Below are 18085 nucleotides of genomic sequence, written 5' to 3'. Positions count from 1 at the left end.
TTAATGGGTATTTGGGAACACTTCCATGCAAGATGGACATTTTGGACACGGTAGGAGTGTACCCACACTCCACCCCGTGACATGCCAATTGACTCCCCATCGTGCAATCCACGTATATACCCCGCTAAGTGGACATAGGCAGGCGAGCGGAGAAGTGTGTAAGGAACGCGCTCATTATTTCAACGCTGGCAAGATATTAACTACCTCGTACAGTATTACAGGAGGTTCGTGGGCTAGATCCTGACGCCTGTATATTTGGGAGTTTGCATGTTCTCTCTCCCGGTGGTGGCGTAGGTTTTTTTTTCCAGGTACTCCGGTTTTTCCCTCCACACTTTTAGAAAAGTAACGTTTAGAGTATTTGGCTGCTATAAATTTCCACATGTTAAGCCACTTCGTTGAGCTATCGTTTGTGGCCAGGGCGCTTCTGAAAAACAAGCTAAGTCGGGGCCTTACCTTATGAAAGAGTTTAGTTTTAACTGAACCGACGACCTCTGGATTACAAATCCAGTGGTGTCAACCGTTGCACCACGGGCAGCATCCCATCAAAAACATTAACGACGTCACGATAATAGCCGTCGTCTCGCAAAAAAACGTACAGCGGCTTGGGGCGATGTAGTGTCACGGCTCTGCTTGAGCCCTCTTGTTACCGGCACGTCCGTCGCTACGTGTGGAAGCAGACGCAGCATAAAGCGTCTTCTCGCGGGTGGAGATTCCCCCCCCCCACCCGGACCTTTTAAAAATATTCCACGCAGCCTCGCCACAACTCCTGTTGTGGTCTCGATCGAAGAGGGCGGCGCGCACGCGCGCATTTTTCAGGAGCGACAACCCGACGTTGAATTTTGCCAAGTGGAAACGTTGGGACGTAACGAAAACGATAATGGGGGGGGGGGGGTGGTGGGGGGCACACGCAACCCGAATGAAATGCAAAGCCAAAAGACAGTGCCCTGCTGCGCTCGAGCCAACACCAATATTTGCCTTCGTAAGTCTGAGAGCAGGGGGACAAGGAAAAACGAGAAAATCTGGAACAAGTTCAACACGAATCCCCGAGGAGCGTCCAGAATGATGCTGCTGCTGCTGCACTGTATAAATCAGCGGGACAAACCTCTTCTTCACCTGCACACCTGACTCTAACTCGGGCTCGCCACCTTTTCTCACAGATCAAACCCAGACGGCTTTCAGGTCAGCCTAGGTCGGCAACCTGCGGCTTCCCGGAGCCGCGTCTCTTTGTGGACTGGCTCGTGACGTTATTTATTAAGGACGGCCGTCTCGTAGTCACGTGCAATGCGGATCTTGAATGGCTCTGTTATTTGGGTTGCCAACCCCTGGCCTATCAAAACTATGCAGTCCACTGTATTTTAGTTCAACACGAGCCACCAGAACTCGAGACAAAAGAAATGCCCGTCACCTGGACAGACACCACTGCCTGGATTATCAGAGTCAAAACCAGATTCCCGCAAACTCCTTTGGAAGTGACCCACAAAGGTCAGACCACTCGGTTGCCCACAGGTGGGGAAGTGGAATCCGTTCACGGGTGGACCAGTCAATGGGCCTGGGTGGTGCAGAATGCATCGCAAGAGACTACAAAGCATGCACCACTTAGGAAAAGCCGCATTTTTGGCTGCTTACGAGCAAAAAGTTTCTTCTTAACTACTCTCACTAACAAAATTTTGACTTCAGCAAGTGGGACTTTGTTAATAAAAAGTTGTAAACTAATAATTGCCTCTGAATATAATTAGAATAATAAACGTTATACAACTGCGTTAGCAGTAGTGTACGATACCAATCCAAGCACACATTTTAACTTTTTAAATCCCGCAATTACCATCATCATCATGAATACTGGCCGAAGAAAATGGCCCTTTCTTAAGGACAAAGGGAACTTTAAAATTAGCTGATGTGGTTCCGCAGTTGATGACCACACTGCCACCTGCTGGCATCGAGGCCACACAGGTTCCAAAAGGTCCTCTCGATGCAAAAGAGTTTTGCGCAGGCAAAAATGAGAATTCGTGGCTTTGAAGCAGCACCTGGCAGCAACCGTGAATTCAACAAAAAGGGGAGGAGAGGTTGGTTTGGCAAAGACGACGAGAACAGCCCCGCTAATTACAGGGGAACACCAATGACCGGCGTGCGCTTGACCACTCATTCGGGAGGACCTCACAAGGAGCGGACCCCCCCCCCCCTCCCCAATAATCGCAGTCTCATTTTAACTACCCTCATGATTACAGAAATCGCAGGCACCCCTCTGTGCCAGTGTAATTAGGCACCACGAGGATGAATTGATCCCAAAACTCGGTGCAAGATATGTTTCTGGGCAGCTGTACTGGTTGTTGTCTGGCGTGATGATTCACATTTTATTTCACTTGCCTGGATCTTTCTCCAGTAGAGCAGCTCAAATCCTTATTTGATCACATGGCACGGACGGGCTCCATCCAGTCCTTGAAGACTAAACTCTTTTATTTTATCAGGTAACGCCCACCGAGCTATATAGCTCTTTTTAAGAGGCTACCTGGTCACAATTAATAACCCAAGTGGCTTATCACGTGGAAAAATTGCAGCCAAATACTCTTAAAACATGTTTCTAAAATGTGGAGGTAAAAACCGGAGGACCCACAGAAAAAATCCACGGGACCACAGGGAGAAACACGCAAACTCCGAATATACGGCAGGCGTCAGGGTGGGGATGGAACACGCGACCCCCTGTATACCAGGCGAGGTAGTTAACATCGCCACCGGCGCACTCGGAACACAACAGTGGTGAGAACCAGGCGACAGTCTACATTATAGACTGCCAGTACACTCACCCAGCTTAATAACCATTGCTAGTCTACATTATAGACTGCTAGTACACACTCAAACTTAAGAACCAGGCTACAGTCTACATTAGTGTTTTTTTATTTTTTTTATTGTATTTACTTTATTTTTATTATTTTTCTAGCTACGTGACTTTACCGAAATAACCAAAGAATGTGTGGCGAGCATCCATGCAAGTCGGCACACAAGGAGCTAGGTAACCAGCACCAATCCCCAGCCGCCTTCGTCTCCCCAGCGCTGACCTTTACTCACCGCACTGGGTACGCATTTAAGACAGAGTCAACCTAGAGGAACTACAGCCGCCATTCGCCATTAAGTGGCGGTGGACATCACCACAGCGCTTGTTCCAGGTTCGGTGCACTTCGTGGCCAAGTGAAGGTGTTGAGAACTCGCTGCTGGCAGGAGGTCACGGGCAGACCCAGGGGTGCCATGGGTCGACTGTCCGAGACGACTGGCAAGATCACCAGCTGTGCCCAGCTTTCTGCATTTCCCCCGCTTGGCGCCACGCGCACACACACAGGGCGCCCACCCCACGCCCCGTGCCCCTGCATACCCTGGCGGCGAAGTTCTGCAGCGCGGTGGCGAGGGCAGCGAGGGCGGTGCCCCTCTGCACGTCGAGCCGCTGTGCGCACCGCAGGCGCCGCGCCAGCTCGTCGCGCGTGGCACGCAGCTCCCCCAGCAACTCGTCGGGGCCCCGTGACAGCAGCAGGTCGGGTTGGCTCAGGCAGCCCGCCAGGGCCGGCCGGCCGGCACCTGCAACAAACACACACAGCCAAGACTTTTTTTTTTACGAATTATTATTACGGGGGGGACTCGTCTACTTACAAAACGAGTTAGGTACCAGGAGGTCCTGTTGATTCCAAACATGTTGCACGACATGTACACTAAAACACGGGGAATTGCTTTAAAAGTTGGATAATTTTCTGTAGATGCAGGCGTGCCACTGGTTCTTCATGGTTCTGGAGATGTAGATTCCACCACCGCAATCGATTGTGCGGAGGTTGAACTTACGACTCTCGGTTCAAACAGGCCACTGGACATTACGGACAGGTTTGTTCGAATCTCTGAAAGTTGGCAAGTTAATAATATACATTAGTTTTTTTGATGGAGACACCCATCTCGGAGCGAATGTAAACACGCGTATAAAGCGACTCGCATCACACGTCTCAAAGATCAACATTTGAAGGGGTGGGAGGGGAACGCCCTCCAGCGAGTGGTCCCCTGTGCGAGACAAGCTGACAGCACTTTGGACCGTCAAGTGGGCATTAGTCTGCCAATAAATGAGGCGAGGATTGCCACGTGTCACCCCAAGAGTAACTTTGATAGCTCGAAGAAACGCAAAGTCACCTCGAGAGGTTGCCGCGATAATCGCGCTCCAGGATGCGATTACATTTCGCGATAATCGGCTCCTTCACTCTTGCAATAGTACTTGTTTTGCGATACTTCCAGTATACGTAAACGATAACTCCCCTCCACGTACAGACTACGGTTGAATTCTAACAAAATTGTTTTAAGTCTCTTTGTAGGATTATCGCTTTGATGTTACCACAAATCGATACTTATTTTATCGGCCTTGGGCAAATGGGGCGAATTGTCCCCCCCCCCCCCCACTTGACCTCGCAACATTTAAACAGTAACGAGTCTACTCAAAACGAGCATTGGCATGGTTCTAGATTTGAAGCTTTCGTGACTGCAAGGATCCATACTCTTTGGTTCAAATCAGAGATTTGTTCACGAGGCAATTCAGATTTACAAACGCAGACACAATTTCAACCGAGAAGATGGTTTCAAATTAAGCAACCATTGGAAAGATGTTCTGAATCAAACCAAACATTAAACTAATTTTCAATGGTACAGTATAGTTTTTCAAGCAGTGTCACCCCAAACTTTCGCAGCTTCTCTTTTCACACCTCCCCCCCCCCTCGCCGACCTGCACATGTTCACCTTTCATCATGCTAAGTCCGCCAATTAAATGCAAAATTTTATGCCAATTCCTTTGTCAAGGCACCTTGATTCCTCTCACACAGCTTAAAGGTCGCGGTCTGAGCTTAGCCGTGTTCACTCCAGCGCTGTCCTCGAGACAGTCTGGTCCCTTCACCTGATGAAGGCCGCTTGTGTTGTGGCCAAAACGTCGTGATTTTTGGTTGTTTTATTTTTTTACCTACGTGACTTTACCGAATAGAAACAAATAGTATTGGCATGGTTCTCATCTCCGTATGCAGGCCGAAAGCAGCAGTGGAAACGACAACATGTCATCTCTAAACCAACGATATCCTCCCCTTACACTGCATTTTTTTTAACCAATGCTACTGGGTTGTCCGATGCTATGACAAACACATTTGAGTTGTAATCAGCATTAACCATGATCAATCAATACCTGGATACATGCATTCCAAAGGTTGGTGATTGGTTTTTAAATTGTACTTTCATTTAGTTTATTATTTTAAGGAGCACCATGGTGGTGTGATCTCCCTTGTCCGGTATGAAGGTGGCCGTGGGTTCGATTCTGTACCGCCTCTGTTCCATCAAATGTGCCTCCCAAGTTTCGGTGAAGTGGTCGGAACAGAATGGTAAAGTAATACATTCTTGAATATATCTGTACGGAGATCGAGTGTTACTCCCACGTGCTGGATCAAAGGGGTTTCCAGTTTCCTCCTGTATGCCACTTGTTCCATAACGGAACCGTCCAAAAACATACCAATGCAGATCCCCTCAGAAAGTCTAGGCTTGATGATATTTCTCTGGTTAATCAATTTGCATTGGCGTTAATTCCTACAGGCATATGCCATTACACTGCCATTTAGACATTGAATTAATGCACATCATCGTTCTTTTATAATAATAGCAGCTTGTATGGACCCTTTCATAGAACCTCAAGGCGCCAAGTAATTTCACATCTCTTACTGCAGTGGCATGCAGGTGGCTGTGGATTAGATCCAGACCCGAACGCATGCTGTACATCTGGAGTTGGCATGTTCTCCCCGTGGTCGCGTGGATTTCTCTCTGGGTCCTCCGGTTTTTCCCTTCACATTTATAAATCAACATTACGCGTTGAGGAGTATTTGGCTGCTATAAATTTGCACACGATAAGCCACTTTTTGTTGAGCTAGTATTTGTGGCCAGGTCACTTCTGAAAAAGAACAGCTCAGTGGGCCTTATTTGGTGAATAAAATAGTTTCGCTTTCGTTTATTTGCTTACCTGTCCTATACTTTGCACTCCGATAATGTTGTCGTATCGTTTCCTGTTGTAACTTTCTGACCCGCCCCCACTGGACATCTGTGAAAACGTTACATAGTAGCTTATCGGATTTCTCCAGGATCGATTAATTTGTCAGTCCTGTAACGTAACAATCAATCTAGCCCATCCGCTCAATACTCCATAGTGGATGACCGCTGTTACCTCCTCCAATTGTTCCTCTGTCGCTAGTCTTGGCCACCAGTCATCAACCCTCAGGAGCGCTGCATCCTCTCACTTATTTTTCCGAACAGTCAATAATACGATGTCTAACCCGTGTATATATTCTCCAATGCATGCTTTCCTGTCTTTCAATGCAGAACATGTCCTAACGGCTCCTTTGGAACCTAGCAAAATAAAAATCTGATCCAAGGTGATTTGTCAAAAAAACAAATGCGACTGGGACGTACATTAACGTTTAAGCCACAAAAGGTTACAAAATGAATACAATTTTCGATCAAACCGAAACGCATAACGAACTTGTGCTTGTACCCAATTATTGTATTACACAAGAGCCTTTATTTTCTGGCTGTACGTATAAATCCATAGCCAATCAGGGAAGATACTTCTAAACCCTGCACTCACTTACTAAACAGCAGGTGAGTCATGTTAAAAACTATGCCTAGAGCACGTAAGTCTCAGCTAAAGAGATGTTGCCAGTAACACGCTTGCCAATTACATTGAAAATTAGAATACGTTTATGGAAAAAATGCAAAAGTCTTTCACCATAAAGTTCAGTATACAATGTACAGATCCTGTTCTTGTTTCAACATCATTGGGTGAGGACATTCAGGAGTAACTATGGAATGGTGGCCAATTGTACAGTTTTAATGTTATTGGCTAGAACATACTAATTGCGTATAGAAATCAGAGAACACAACCTGCCCATCAAAATCCTACTTTCTGTACCGTCTCCTGCAGGACACCGTTAAATTACTTTGATGAAAGTCAATAGATTCCCGAGCCGTTAAATCCAAATGTTTTTGTTGCTCAATAGTAACAGTTCCAGTGCTAACACACACACGGTGCAAAGCCTATTAAGCCATTTCTCACAAACACAACCTACTGATAGAGCCTAATGTCCAAACTCCCGTCTTATACTCAATTGCACGTTTAAATGGGGTTGAATGCATCAGAGGGATGGGTAAGAAAGCGAGTTAAGTCTGTAGTAGGATTCGTCATCATCATAAGCTTCGACACCGTGATTATTACGCTACCCCTCTAGTCATAATTAAATTTATCAATAGCATCACCGCGCTTATTCCATTAAACGATTAGCGCGTCCAGGTGGGGCAACGCCCAGCTAAAATGATTTCTATTTTGACTGCGAATTGTGTCATAACTTTGGGGGGGGGGGGGGGGTAGGGTGGGGGGAGGAAAAACTCCACGCTAATGAACAAACGCAAGCAAATATGAAACGCACATAAAAAAAATCGGTTGCTGCAAGTTCAAAGTTTTTTACTTTTGGAATGCTGAAACCAAATAGGCCATGGTACACAAAGTTAACATAACGTCCATTCAAGTGTGTTTATAAACGACATCCAATCCTAGTTTTTGCTGTCATATAGATAGCATTATCAAAGACAAAGCCTTGGGACTTCTAATTTACCAATGGTCATACTTTATAAACACAAGACAAGTTTCGCTCAAAACAAGCAAGGGTCAGGGCCCATCTGCCGATGAGAGCCTTGAGCCAATAATGAAGGGAATCTGCATCAACTCGGGCAGGATTTAGAACTCACTCCCATCAAGGGAATACTTTCTCCATGCCAGAATCACTGTTGTGACTGGGGAAAAACCACGCCTGAGAAAGTCTCTATCGTGTTCATGGAGAAAGACATTTCTAGCGTACCAAGGCCGAACGGGAACATCGGTCAACATGTAAATTTAGTCCATCTATTTCTGCAGTTTAAAATTTTAAGAAAGGACAACGATGTCGTACGTGCGCACGTATATTCAACATCTCACACCGTATGCAGCCAACCGTGCAAATCGGAGGTGCGGGGGAAAACACGCTACCAGATTTCAGGGTTTTTTTGTTGTTGTTCAATGGTACAAATGAAAAAAACGACCTTGCATTACAAACGTCATAACCGCTGTGCGATTGCAAACATAAAACCGAAAACGTGTTGCACTCACGACGCATGGCAGAGCGCGGCGGCGGAGCAGCAGCAACCGCTGCACGGAAAGCAAGCCAGGGTACAGAACTCGGAATTGCTCGCGGACGCAGCCGATAGAGAAATGAGTCAACCCCCCCCCCCCCCCCAGGAATTGCAAAACAAAGTGCATTGCGACACTGCCCCCACGATGGCCCATGGCGACACTCAATCCCTCCATCGCCGTTACAGCCGGGCCCATACCAGAACCACACCACGGCACTTGGGCGTTTGTTTCGGAGCGCCACACAAGGGACACAGAAATGAAACTGCTAGTTTGCATGTAAACACGCGCGCACACACACACACGCACTTGCAAGCCGAAGCAAGGCCAAGCCTGGATAGTGCTTGGATCAGCGACCACCATGCATAAAATGTATTACGTGCATCGGGCTGCAGGGTAGGCAGTACGGTGAAACTTGTACGGTACTTCTAGGATCCCCAGCTTCACCATGCTGGCTGGTTGAAGTATGAACAATTCACGCCCATGATCTGCACGGCATGGGGAGGGCCCTCATCCAGCAGCGGATTTGCAAAAGGGGCTGTAACGTGCGCATATAAACCACACACACAAACACTTATGGCTTCATGCGGGTATCGCCGAGGTTTAAATTGCTTGGCTTAATTGTAAGGTTGCGAGTTAAAATTCAGGTCGGGGGTTCAAGCTCATCCCATCTGTTCTCCATTGGTCAATAAAATAAGCAAACCATGGCCGCCGTGGGAAGCCGACAATGGTGGTCATGAAGAGTGACCCCCCCCCCCCCCCCCGACATTCCCCGCCCCACCATAAGCACGTGGAATTTCCACGACTTGGCTGGAGATCATCAACCGAGCGGAGAAACACCGAGTGCGCGCATCCGAGCAACGAGTCGCTGACCTGACCCTCGATAAAAACAACGCGACACCAAAACGGGGTCGCGTCCCCCCCAATAACTTCAGAGCGAGCCGAGATGCATTTCGCAAACCAGCGCAAGGCTGCGGCGTTCATCTCCTTTGCAATTAAAAGTCGGACCAAACGAAACCACGATGCATGTTTGTTTTGGGGTGAGGGTTAAGGCCACCGCAGCAGTTTTATGCCAAAATTCTTGTCAAAAACTAACCTCCCCCCCCCCCCCCTCGTCATTAGCCATCCAGAACATGACAGCTTGACTTAACTATACACGCTTTACAAGGTTCAGTTAGTTTTTTTACCTGGCGAAAGAAAATAAACTTAAACTACCTCCTATTATAGCACGGTTTGGCTGCATACGGTGCGAAAGAAGTTCAACATACAGACATTAAAGTGTCGGGACATTCATAGAGGCTACGCGCGGCGTTGCGCTGCCTTGCTGCACGGCTCAAGGACACGAGCCTGCTCTTGGCGTCAACATTCTATGGCGGTGCCTTGCCATCATTTTCTACCAGAAAAACTTAACTTTTTTTTTATACGAAATATTTGCAATCAACTGAACATTGTATCTCTCGCACACCACAATAACGGCCAGGACACTTACTTGGCACGAGTGCTCAGCGCTGACACGAGGATCCAGACGCTAAAGCCGTGTGGGTTGGTTTTTTTGTTGACGATGACAGACACCTCAATGCACCGTGAAAAGTTCCGAGAAGAGGAGGGGGGGGGGAACAAGCCGGGCAAGCGATAACCGAAACGAGCTCACGTCACCGCAAAATAACATGGGAAATAAAACCGAAATGTAAACCTCGTGTTGAACCTTCACGAGGTATAACGCCACATGTTTTGCATGATCCGATGACAGCGGTGTTTGCGTTTCTCCAACGATGCTATTATTCGATGAGTGTACGTTACTGTGTGCGCGCCATTAAAAAAAACACTAGCCCATTCTAGATTTGAAGTTTTCGTGACTGCAAGGATATACTCTTTGGTTCTATTCGATAAAGTCACGTAGGTAAAAAAAATAACGACGTTTCGGCCACTTGTGTTGTGGCCGAAACGTCGTAATTTTTGTTGTTTTATTTTTTACCTACGTGACTTTACCGAATAGAACCAAAGAGTAACATTAGCCTAGTTCAACTCCTCATCGTCAAGCCCCCCAAAAAAAATAATGGAGCCCACAAATTGTGTGATACTTTGCAAATAATTTAAAAAAGCAACGATTAAAACAATGTATTTAGACGGTTATCCATAATGGGATGTTGCTACCCTTTTCCAGAACATATCGAAATTCGTAATTAAACTTGCAAATTAAATGTACAACTCCCATCATCTATTGAGTCTCATTAATGAAAAACAAATACGTTTATCCACACACACACACAGACTGAAGGACGTGCAAATACGTTGAACAGCCTTTACAAATGAGCTTGACATGCAGGACGCACGCTCGGGGTGGGGGGGGGGTCGGCAAGCACAATAAGAGACATTCTTTTCGAATCATGTAAAAAAAAACGATATTTCAAGAGCCTCAATCCACGTGAATTCGTGAAGAGGGTGGGCGCTTCATAAGGAACGTCACGAAGCAATCCTTAGGCCAAGCCGCATGCGGCTCCGATAGCTGCAGGTTGCCGAAATCCCCCCCCCCCCCCCCGCGTCTTATTACACCAAGTCGTCATTTCACTTGTTTCAGGCCGCCGAAGGAAATTTAGTGATCAGGCGCGCCATCACGATTGATAGATCAGGTGGACGTACACACGTGCGCGCACACTGAACATTTTACTGCCCACTAAAATGATGCGTTCACCCCCCCCCCCCCGTGTTTAAGGGCGCTTTGTAAGTTTTAATTGTTATTATTATTGTTGAGGAACTCGCCAATAGAAAAAGCAGTGTATCAAAATTACATTCGCAAAACACCGCTCAAATCCAGCATCGGCAAACTTTACGCACAAAAACAAACGCAACACTTGGCGTGACGCTCACAACAGCCATTCAAGGGTTGATCACTTCCGTGTGATCCGTATTGACTTCAGGGTCAACTACCTGATGAAACTCAGCCGTTTGAAAAAGACGTCGTCTCGTTCATTTTACATCGTACGCATGTTGAACTTATTTCGCGCGGGACGTAGTCGACCCTGCTAAATCGGAGGCGCAACATTCGGCCATGAAAAGTCTCAAGTCACCAAGGTGAGCAATTCTAAAAATAGGTCAGAATTTTTACGAATACATCAGCCACGTACAACTAACATCTGCGTGGACGTGGCAAGTCGGGTGGTGGAGGGCTAACGACAACAATTACGTGGCCCCGTCACAAAAAAAACACAATGCGGATCACTGCATTGGAGACGCAAAAAAACCTGCGTCTTTTAAAGTTCGAGCGAGCGTAGTTTGGCAAAATGGAAATGATTAACGAGGGTTGGGAGCGCAGCACAAACCCAATTGTTGCCCATCCAGAAAGGGCAACATTTTTCATTCACCTCGAGTGCCACATGTCAGCGTTTGTATGTTTACGCGGCCCTGTTATGGTTTCTGAGCGAAGGCAGGCAAAATAAACGTTGTTTCTTAGGCACATTAAATTGTCCTGCCTTCCGCCGGCCGACAGCTGGCTGCGCCCACAGCCACCACACGCAAAGATCCCATCGCAAATATTTCGTATACATCCGGACGGCCGTCATTCACACGTCAGGTTTGTCAAAGGGAATTTGAGCGACTGGGTAGATTTGCTGCACAGAAGAATTGCAGGCTTAGAAAAAAAAGACTGGACCCACAAGTTCAATTCAAGGGACGTCCTGGATTTTCAAAGGCCTGCATTGATGCGCATTGCCTAGTGTGTACAAAGTATTTATTATTGTTCAACTGGGATTATAGTAAACCCTGAAGCTTACGTGTTCCACCAATATAATTTGGGAGGGACCGGCAAATAAAAAATGCATTCCGAGACGATTAGGAATCAATGGCAGGCGATATGACTCAACAAGAATGGGCTTTAATTAAATAGATCCTGCACTCGAGCCCATGACTGTACATACACAAACACTGGGGGGCAACTTCTCATCGACTTTCCACACAGCGCCGATTATCTTCGAGACTGCGGGGTGATTCTGCTTGCTGGGGTCGCTCTGAAGGACTTCGCCAGGGTCTTGGTTGGATGCTAGTACCATAACCTTAGACAGCAGTGGGATAAAGTCATGCCGCTGGATTGTTTTGGGGATCCAAGAGAGTGAGCCCCCCTACACCGTCACGCCTCTGGCATTAAGCAAAAAGAGGTTAATGCTCAGCTTTTTTCCCCAATGCATCTATCTCAAGTCTGACAACAAACCACGACCCTGCACATGAAGACACACTGCACCATCATGGGACCTCCTTTGCCAGTACCAAAATATGAGAACAGGTTTTCCCATTTTATCTGGCAACAAAGCAGGTGTTAAGATGTTAAAAGACCAAACTGAAACCTTTCACAAGGAATCATGTCTGCATTAACCACAATGCTTGTGGTCAGAATGCAAACAAAAAACTGATAATATATGCATTGTCTTTGAAACTGAATGGTCCACACCAGAAACGGCTTTCTTTCGAGGCTACGTATAAGAAAAACTTGGACTTGAAAGCTGCATATATTATGAGAGTGTTTTTTGTTTGCATTCTGACCACACGTATTGTGGTTAATGCAGACATGATTCCCTGTAAAAGGTTTCAGTTTGGTGTTTTAACATCTTAAACACTTGTTTTGTTGCCAGAAAAAAAGTGGAAACCCTATTTTCACACTGCACCGCGAACTGAAGACGATTCAAGTCCAAGTTTTGCTTATACGTGGCAAGACATATGCCATTAAAAGAAAACGCCACATGATGGAATCAAGTCTTCCCATAGAATAAAAACCAATGACAAAATGGCACCAATCTCAGGTGGCAGCAACGAGCCAAACCAAGTACAGGATTTGAACACAGTAATTATACACCATCAAATCTGTAAATCACTACCATGTTGATCCGTTCCTCTTTAGTAGACCATGCCAGAATATAAATCAAGCGTTTCACCGCGTACGATGTGATATTACAGCTCGGGCTAGTGACATAGCCTACAATTATGGCCAAATGGCACGGGGAACAGTCGTCCCGCGTGGTGTGGATGAACGACGTTCACATTCTCATGGCGAGGTTGACGAGCGGGCTGCACGAGCAGCCAGGAGCTACCCCTCGTTGCCCACGTGGTGTGAGGAGTCCCCCCCCCCCCCACCCGTGCCACGATCCGTCGAGTGCAAACGTCTCCCAGCTAAAGGCGGCGCAGCTGCGTTCATCTCTCTTGGTGGCCCCAAAGTTAGTGGCACAATTCCACATTTCTATGGTGGGGGGGGGGGGGGCAGCCATTGTCTCCATATGTTGACCACTGCCCAATAGCAGTGCTACGCAGGTGTTCAAGATTGAATTCCTCCTTAGGCAAGAGACCACACACTGACGAAGCCTCCAGCCACAGGATACTGCGGTTGGGCCTTGATTTATGAGCAGAGATTGGTTGCCCGACAGGTGGTTAAAGCTCTCAACAGGTTTTTACTCATCTTGGGTGAACGCTGGGTGACCAAGTCTTCAACCCCACACGGCTTCCTCAACAATGATCCACGTTAAACTTACGCATGAACACACTATACATTACGTACATTTCCTTCAAATTATTTTGAGTGGCGTGGTAGCGCAGCGTTTTCTTCATCAAACAAGCATTAGGGGTTGTGCACATCGCCACTGGTAACATCAGCAAGTTGAACATTTCATATTCCCATGGCAGGGCCCAGTTAGTGTGTTGGATTATTTCCATTGTTTACCTCCCACAAATGGGGTACTTACTTGATCGAATCTGGAAGAATGAGTGTAAACAATGTCAAATTGTCAATACATACTTGACTTATCATGGGACCTTTTTGCCAATATCAAAGTATGAAAAATAAGAAAACGTTTTACCCTTTATGGCTATAAAAAATATGTTCAGATGTTCAAATACCAAATAAATAACTTTAGAAATGAATCAAGTCTGCACTTACCACACGTACTTGTGGTGAATATGCAAACAAACACGCTTTGTTAATATATGCATCGTTTTTGAAACGGATTGGGCTGTATCAGAGAGAATCTTCTGTATGGCCTCGTCTCAAGTGTCAGACCAGAGAACGCCAAAACGCGCACAGTACAAAGAGAATACACGTATCAGAACATTATACAGCTTGGGTTGAGCAGCTATATCATGGGACCTTTGTGCCAGTATCAAAGTATGAAAAATAATAAAAGAGTTTTAACCCTTTACTTTACCTTCGTTATAAGGCTGGACTCAACCGTGGTTTGAGTTGACAATTGGAGGGTTGCACTTTTTTAATTCTCAAGATTAAATTCAGCCTCTCTCAATCCTCCAGATTTAGCCAAAAGAGTACTTCAAGTGGGAAGTAAACAATGGTAATCCAGTAAAAAAAATCAACTGGGCCCTGCCAAGAGAATATGGAATATTCAGCACCAGCTGAGAGCTAACAATGGATATTTACACAGCTCGAATACTCGTTTGAACACAAATACGCTTAGCCTCAACCACACAACTGAACTGTATACATAGAGACATTAGTACGCGAAATAGTCTTATTCATTGGTGCAACATCGTGAATAATTGTATAGCAGCACGGTATGCTAAAACGACTTACCGATATCGATGTAGATATTGTAGCCATTCATGATCGTGGGGGGGGGGGGGGGGGGGGTGATATCCAACAGCTCAGCAACAGGTCGACCGCTTGCGTCAAAGCCGCATGACACTGTTTGAAAATAGCAGCGGTTCGTGTTGGGATGGGTTAGGTGCGGGAGCCAGTGATGGGGCACGGGTGGGGACGCTGGGAGGAGGGGGGGGTAATCCGCCAGGGCCCGCCGCGTGCACTCGTCCAATTACAGCTTGGAATCTGCCCCAAAGGTAAAAGGAGGGCTTCGCGATCACAACAGAACCGTGGGCCACGAGGCACCTTGGCAAATAAGATCAAGTTGCCCGGCTGCGAAATCTGCCCGGGTTACAAAGAGCCGGCGGGCGTCAAGATAAATGTTTGGCTCACGAATTACAAAAGTAAAGCCAAAGTTACAAGCTCAATTTTAGAGGTTTGTGGCATCCAATGTTAGTGGCAAGGCGTTAATAGTAGTAGTGTTGCTCACTAGATGCTTAGGAGTAGGTGACGGAAATTCCACATTCATATGGCAAGGGTCATAATTGTCGTCCTTACCCTCGGACCTTCGATTAGCACAGTTGGCTACATAGTGCAAAAAAAGTTAAACATTCATATAATGGCCATTCTCTAAAATAACTCGCTGCAGATATGCCATAAAACTACTGTTTCATTGACCCTTGAAAAACAAACCGAGTAGCTCTGACCGGGATTTGAACTCGTCATCTCTAAGTGCTCCAATCATAATATTACGTAGCTTTATTCGATATTTCTTAAAGCAATGACTTAAAGCTTTCGTGACTGCAGGAATTAATATTCTTTGGGTCTTTCGGTAAAGTCACGTAGATACGTTTAAAAAAAATGAGACGGGAAGTCTCATCTGATCGAGCCACCTCACATTTCATGAAGGGATGCCGCGACACACAAGGTAATACCGATCTCCTTAACGCCGACATCTGCTGCTGTCGCATCTTCTAATGCTCCTCCGTCAGCCGCTACAATGTCAGCGAAATGTCCTTTGGTGGATTTCCTTTTACTCCTGCAGACCAGGCGAGGTGGTTAACATCTCGCCACCGTGGCTCGAGATGTTTAATTACTTAAAATGGCATGAAAGACGCAAAATAAACTGCATTTTTTTGCATAAAAAGAACCAGGATGTTTAGCACTTGTTCAATAACGTCTAAATGGTGGTACGATGGCGTATGCCTGTAGTAATTAACACCCTTGCCCGTAATTTAACCAGAAAAAACGCCACCGAGCAAAGACTTCTGCATTGGTATGCTCCATTAAAGCAGCGAGTGTTTGGCACACGTTTATACGATCCACCATGCACATGCGGGAGTAACACTCAAGCTCTGTACAGATTCAAGAATGAATTACTTCACCGATCTGACCACTTCACAGGAACTTGGAGGCATCGTTGACGGGACAGAGGCTGTGCAGACAGTAGGTCTAAGCTATCCCGTGCAGAGAATATTTTATCCCCTCCTACAGAAATGTCCGGAGAAAATCCATGAATGGAACGTCCACACGATAAACACCACGAGAAACATTAATTGTGCAGTCTCTTGAAATATACTTTGGACATTGAGATTGTCCCAACGTAAATAAAGAAAATTGTCCACGCCAAATGGAATACACTGCCAAAAAGAAAGTATGCACTTCACCCGGGTTCAATTCCAGGTAAATCACGAACATAAGTGGCAAGCGATACATGGAACCGGTCAAACAATTCAGGTACGCGGCTTCCCCCCGCTCCTGCCGTCGCCGGAACCAATGAGTACAGTCATTCCTGCATTCACGAAGTGGATTAATCCACCTCTACGGGGAGGTTGTCCTTACAATTCTGTCCAAAACATATTTCTGTGTGTCTTCACTGTGCATGCATCTCTGCTACCTTGTACCTCGTGTCTGTTCACGTGTCCTTGTCCTCTGTTTACGTTGGTGTGTTCAGCCCAGAAGATGAACACAACATTTAGCAGTCTTTTGAAATACGTGGTCAACCAGGTTTGTGTGTGTGTTGTTGGCCGACTGGTTTGCATCGCATATTTCTAAGGTTTTTCGAGTTCACGTCTCCCATCTTTCTGTATTTGCCTCCGTGCAGTTTGCCGTTGTGTGTGTGCTCTGTGTGTGATGTCCCTCTGTGTTCCCTCGCTGTGTGGTTTACAACATTTTTACCCGAGGACGAGCGCTTGTGTTGCATTCGAAAACGTCGTGATTTATTTTAATTTATTTCTACATACGTGACTTTACCGAAAGAACCAATGAGTAGAGTAATTCCTGCAGTCACGAAAGCTTCAATTCAAGAGGATTGCCCTTGCATACAGATGGTAGCAAGTGCTCTCAACAGTGCAAAACTGATTTAGTGTTCTTTTATAAACGGGTTCGGAATGTCCCCCCCGAAGGATATGTAATCAGGTGCGCGACGTCGTGATTGATCGCAGGTGGATGTACACGTGCACACCCCCTGAACATTTTACCGCCCTCCTACAGGATGCATTCCTCAATGCTTCAAGTAAACAAAAAACATGACCAAGTAAACCCGTTGAAAATTTCAGCACGGCAATCTTGCTTGGCAACTTGCGGATGGAGTAATACTAAAGCTCGTTTTAAATCCACTGCTGGATGAAGGTCTCCCCTATACACCATGTCAGTCACATAATAGGTTTTTTACCCTCTGGCAAAACACGAAACAAACCTTTTTGCGGAGAATCATGTCTGCATTAACCACACATTTGTGTTCAACATGCAAATAAAACGCATGCTCTGCTAGTATATGCATTGTGTTTTAAACCGATTGGTCTAACACCGTTTGAGACTAGGATCTAAAGAAAGCTGTCGCTGGTGTGGACCAGAGGACGCCAACAGGCGAACAGCACAAAGCCAATGGCCACTATCAGGACAGAGCTCGGTATGAGCAGCTGCTCCGTGCAGGTTGCTGAAAAGGAGGGGGGCGCAAATGGCCCAGTTTGGCTGATCACTCGCCAGCGATGTTAGCCGTGGAACTCAAGAATGGAACTCGAGTACGCCAAAACTACTGCACCACCACCCTACCCGTGTAAATATCTGTGCACAAAACAACACGCACGTCACTATTTGCCCATTGATACGAAGGATGTCGTCTCGTATGAAAGGCTGAAAGAGGCTTCACCGCGTGCGGTTCGGAGTGGTGACGTTGACAGCAGTTGAACACGGGGTCATTGGCACCAATGGGAAACTTCGGCCCGTCTGCTCGGCGTCGTGCGTCAGGGTTTGACTCAACACCCTGCACATGACACCACCGCACGCGGCGCAGAACTGAATGTTACACG

General features: G+C 46.4%; 1 protein-coding gene across 3 annotated transcripts in view; it reads right to left on the bottom strand.

The window, feature by feature from the left end:
* The window catches only part of LOC116943661 (microtubule-associated tumor suppressor 1 homolog), a 79813-nt gene that overhangs the window by 42118 nt on the left and 19610 nt on the right, over positions 1 to 18085 (bottom strand). For all 3 annotated transcript variants that reach the window (XM_032956698.2, XM_076067878.1, XM_076067879.1), the window contains one exon: positions 3365 to 3564. In XM_032956698.2, the coding sequence (XP_032812589.1) occupies positions 3365 to 3564 (200 nt within the window). The remainder of the gene's footprint in view (positions 1 to 3364; positions 3565 to 18085) is intronic.

Source organism: Petromyzon marinus, chromosome 18 (genome assembly GCF_048934315.1).
Source record: "Petromyzon marinus isolate PM22_M1 ecotype Great Lakes invasive population chromosome 18, UKy_Petmar_22M1.pri1.0, whole genome shotgun sequence".
Lineage (NCBI taxonomy): Eukaryota > Metazoa > Chordata > Hyperoartia > Petromyzontiformes > Petromyzontidae > Petromyzon > Petromyzon marinus.
Note: the sequence above shows the minus strand (reverse complement) of the source record. Positions and strands in the feature narration are given on the sequence as shown.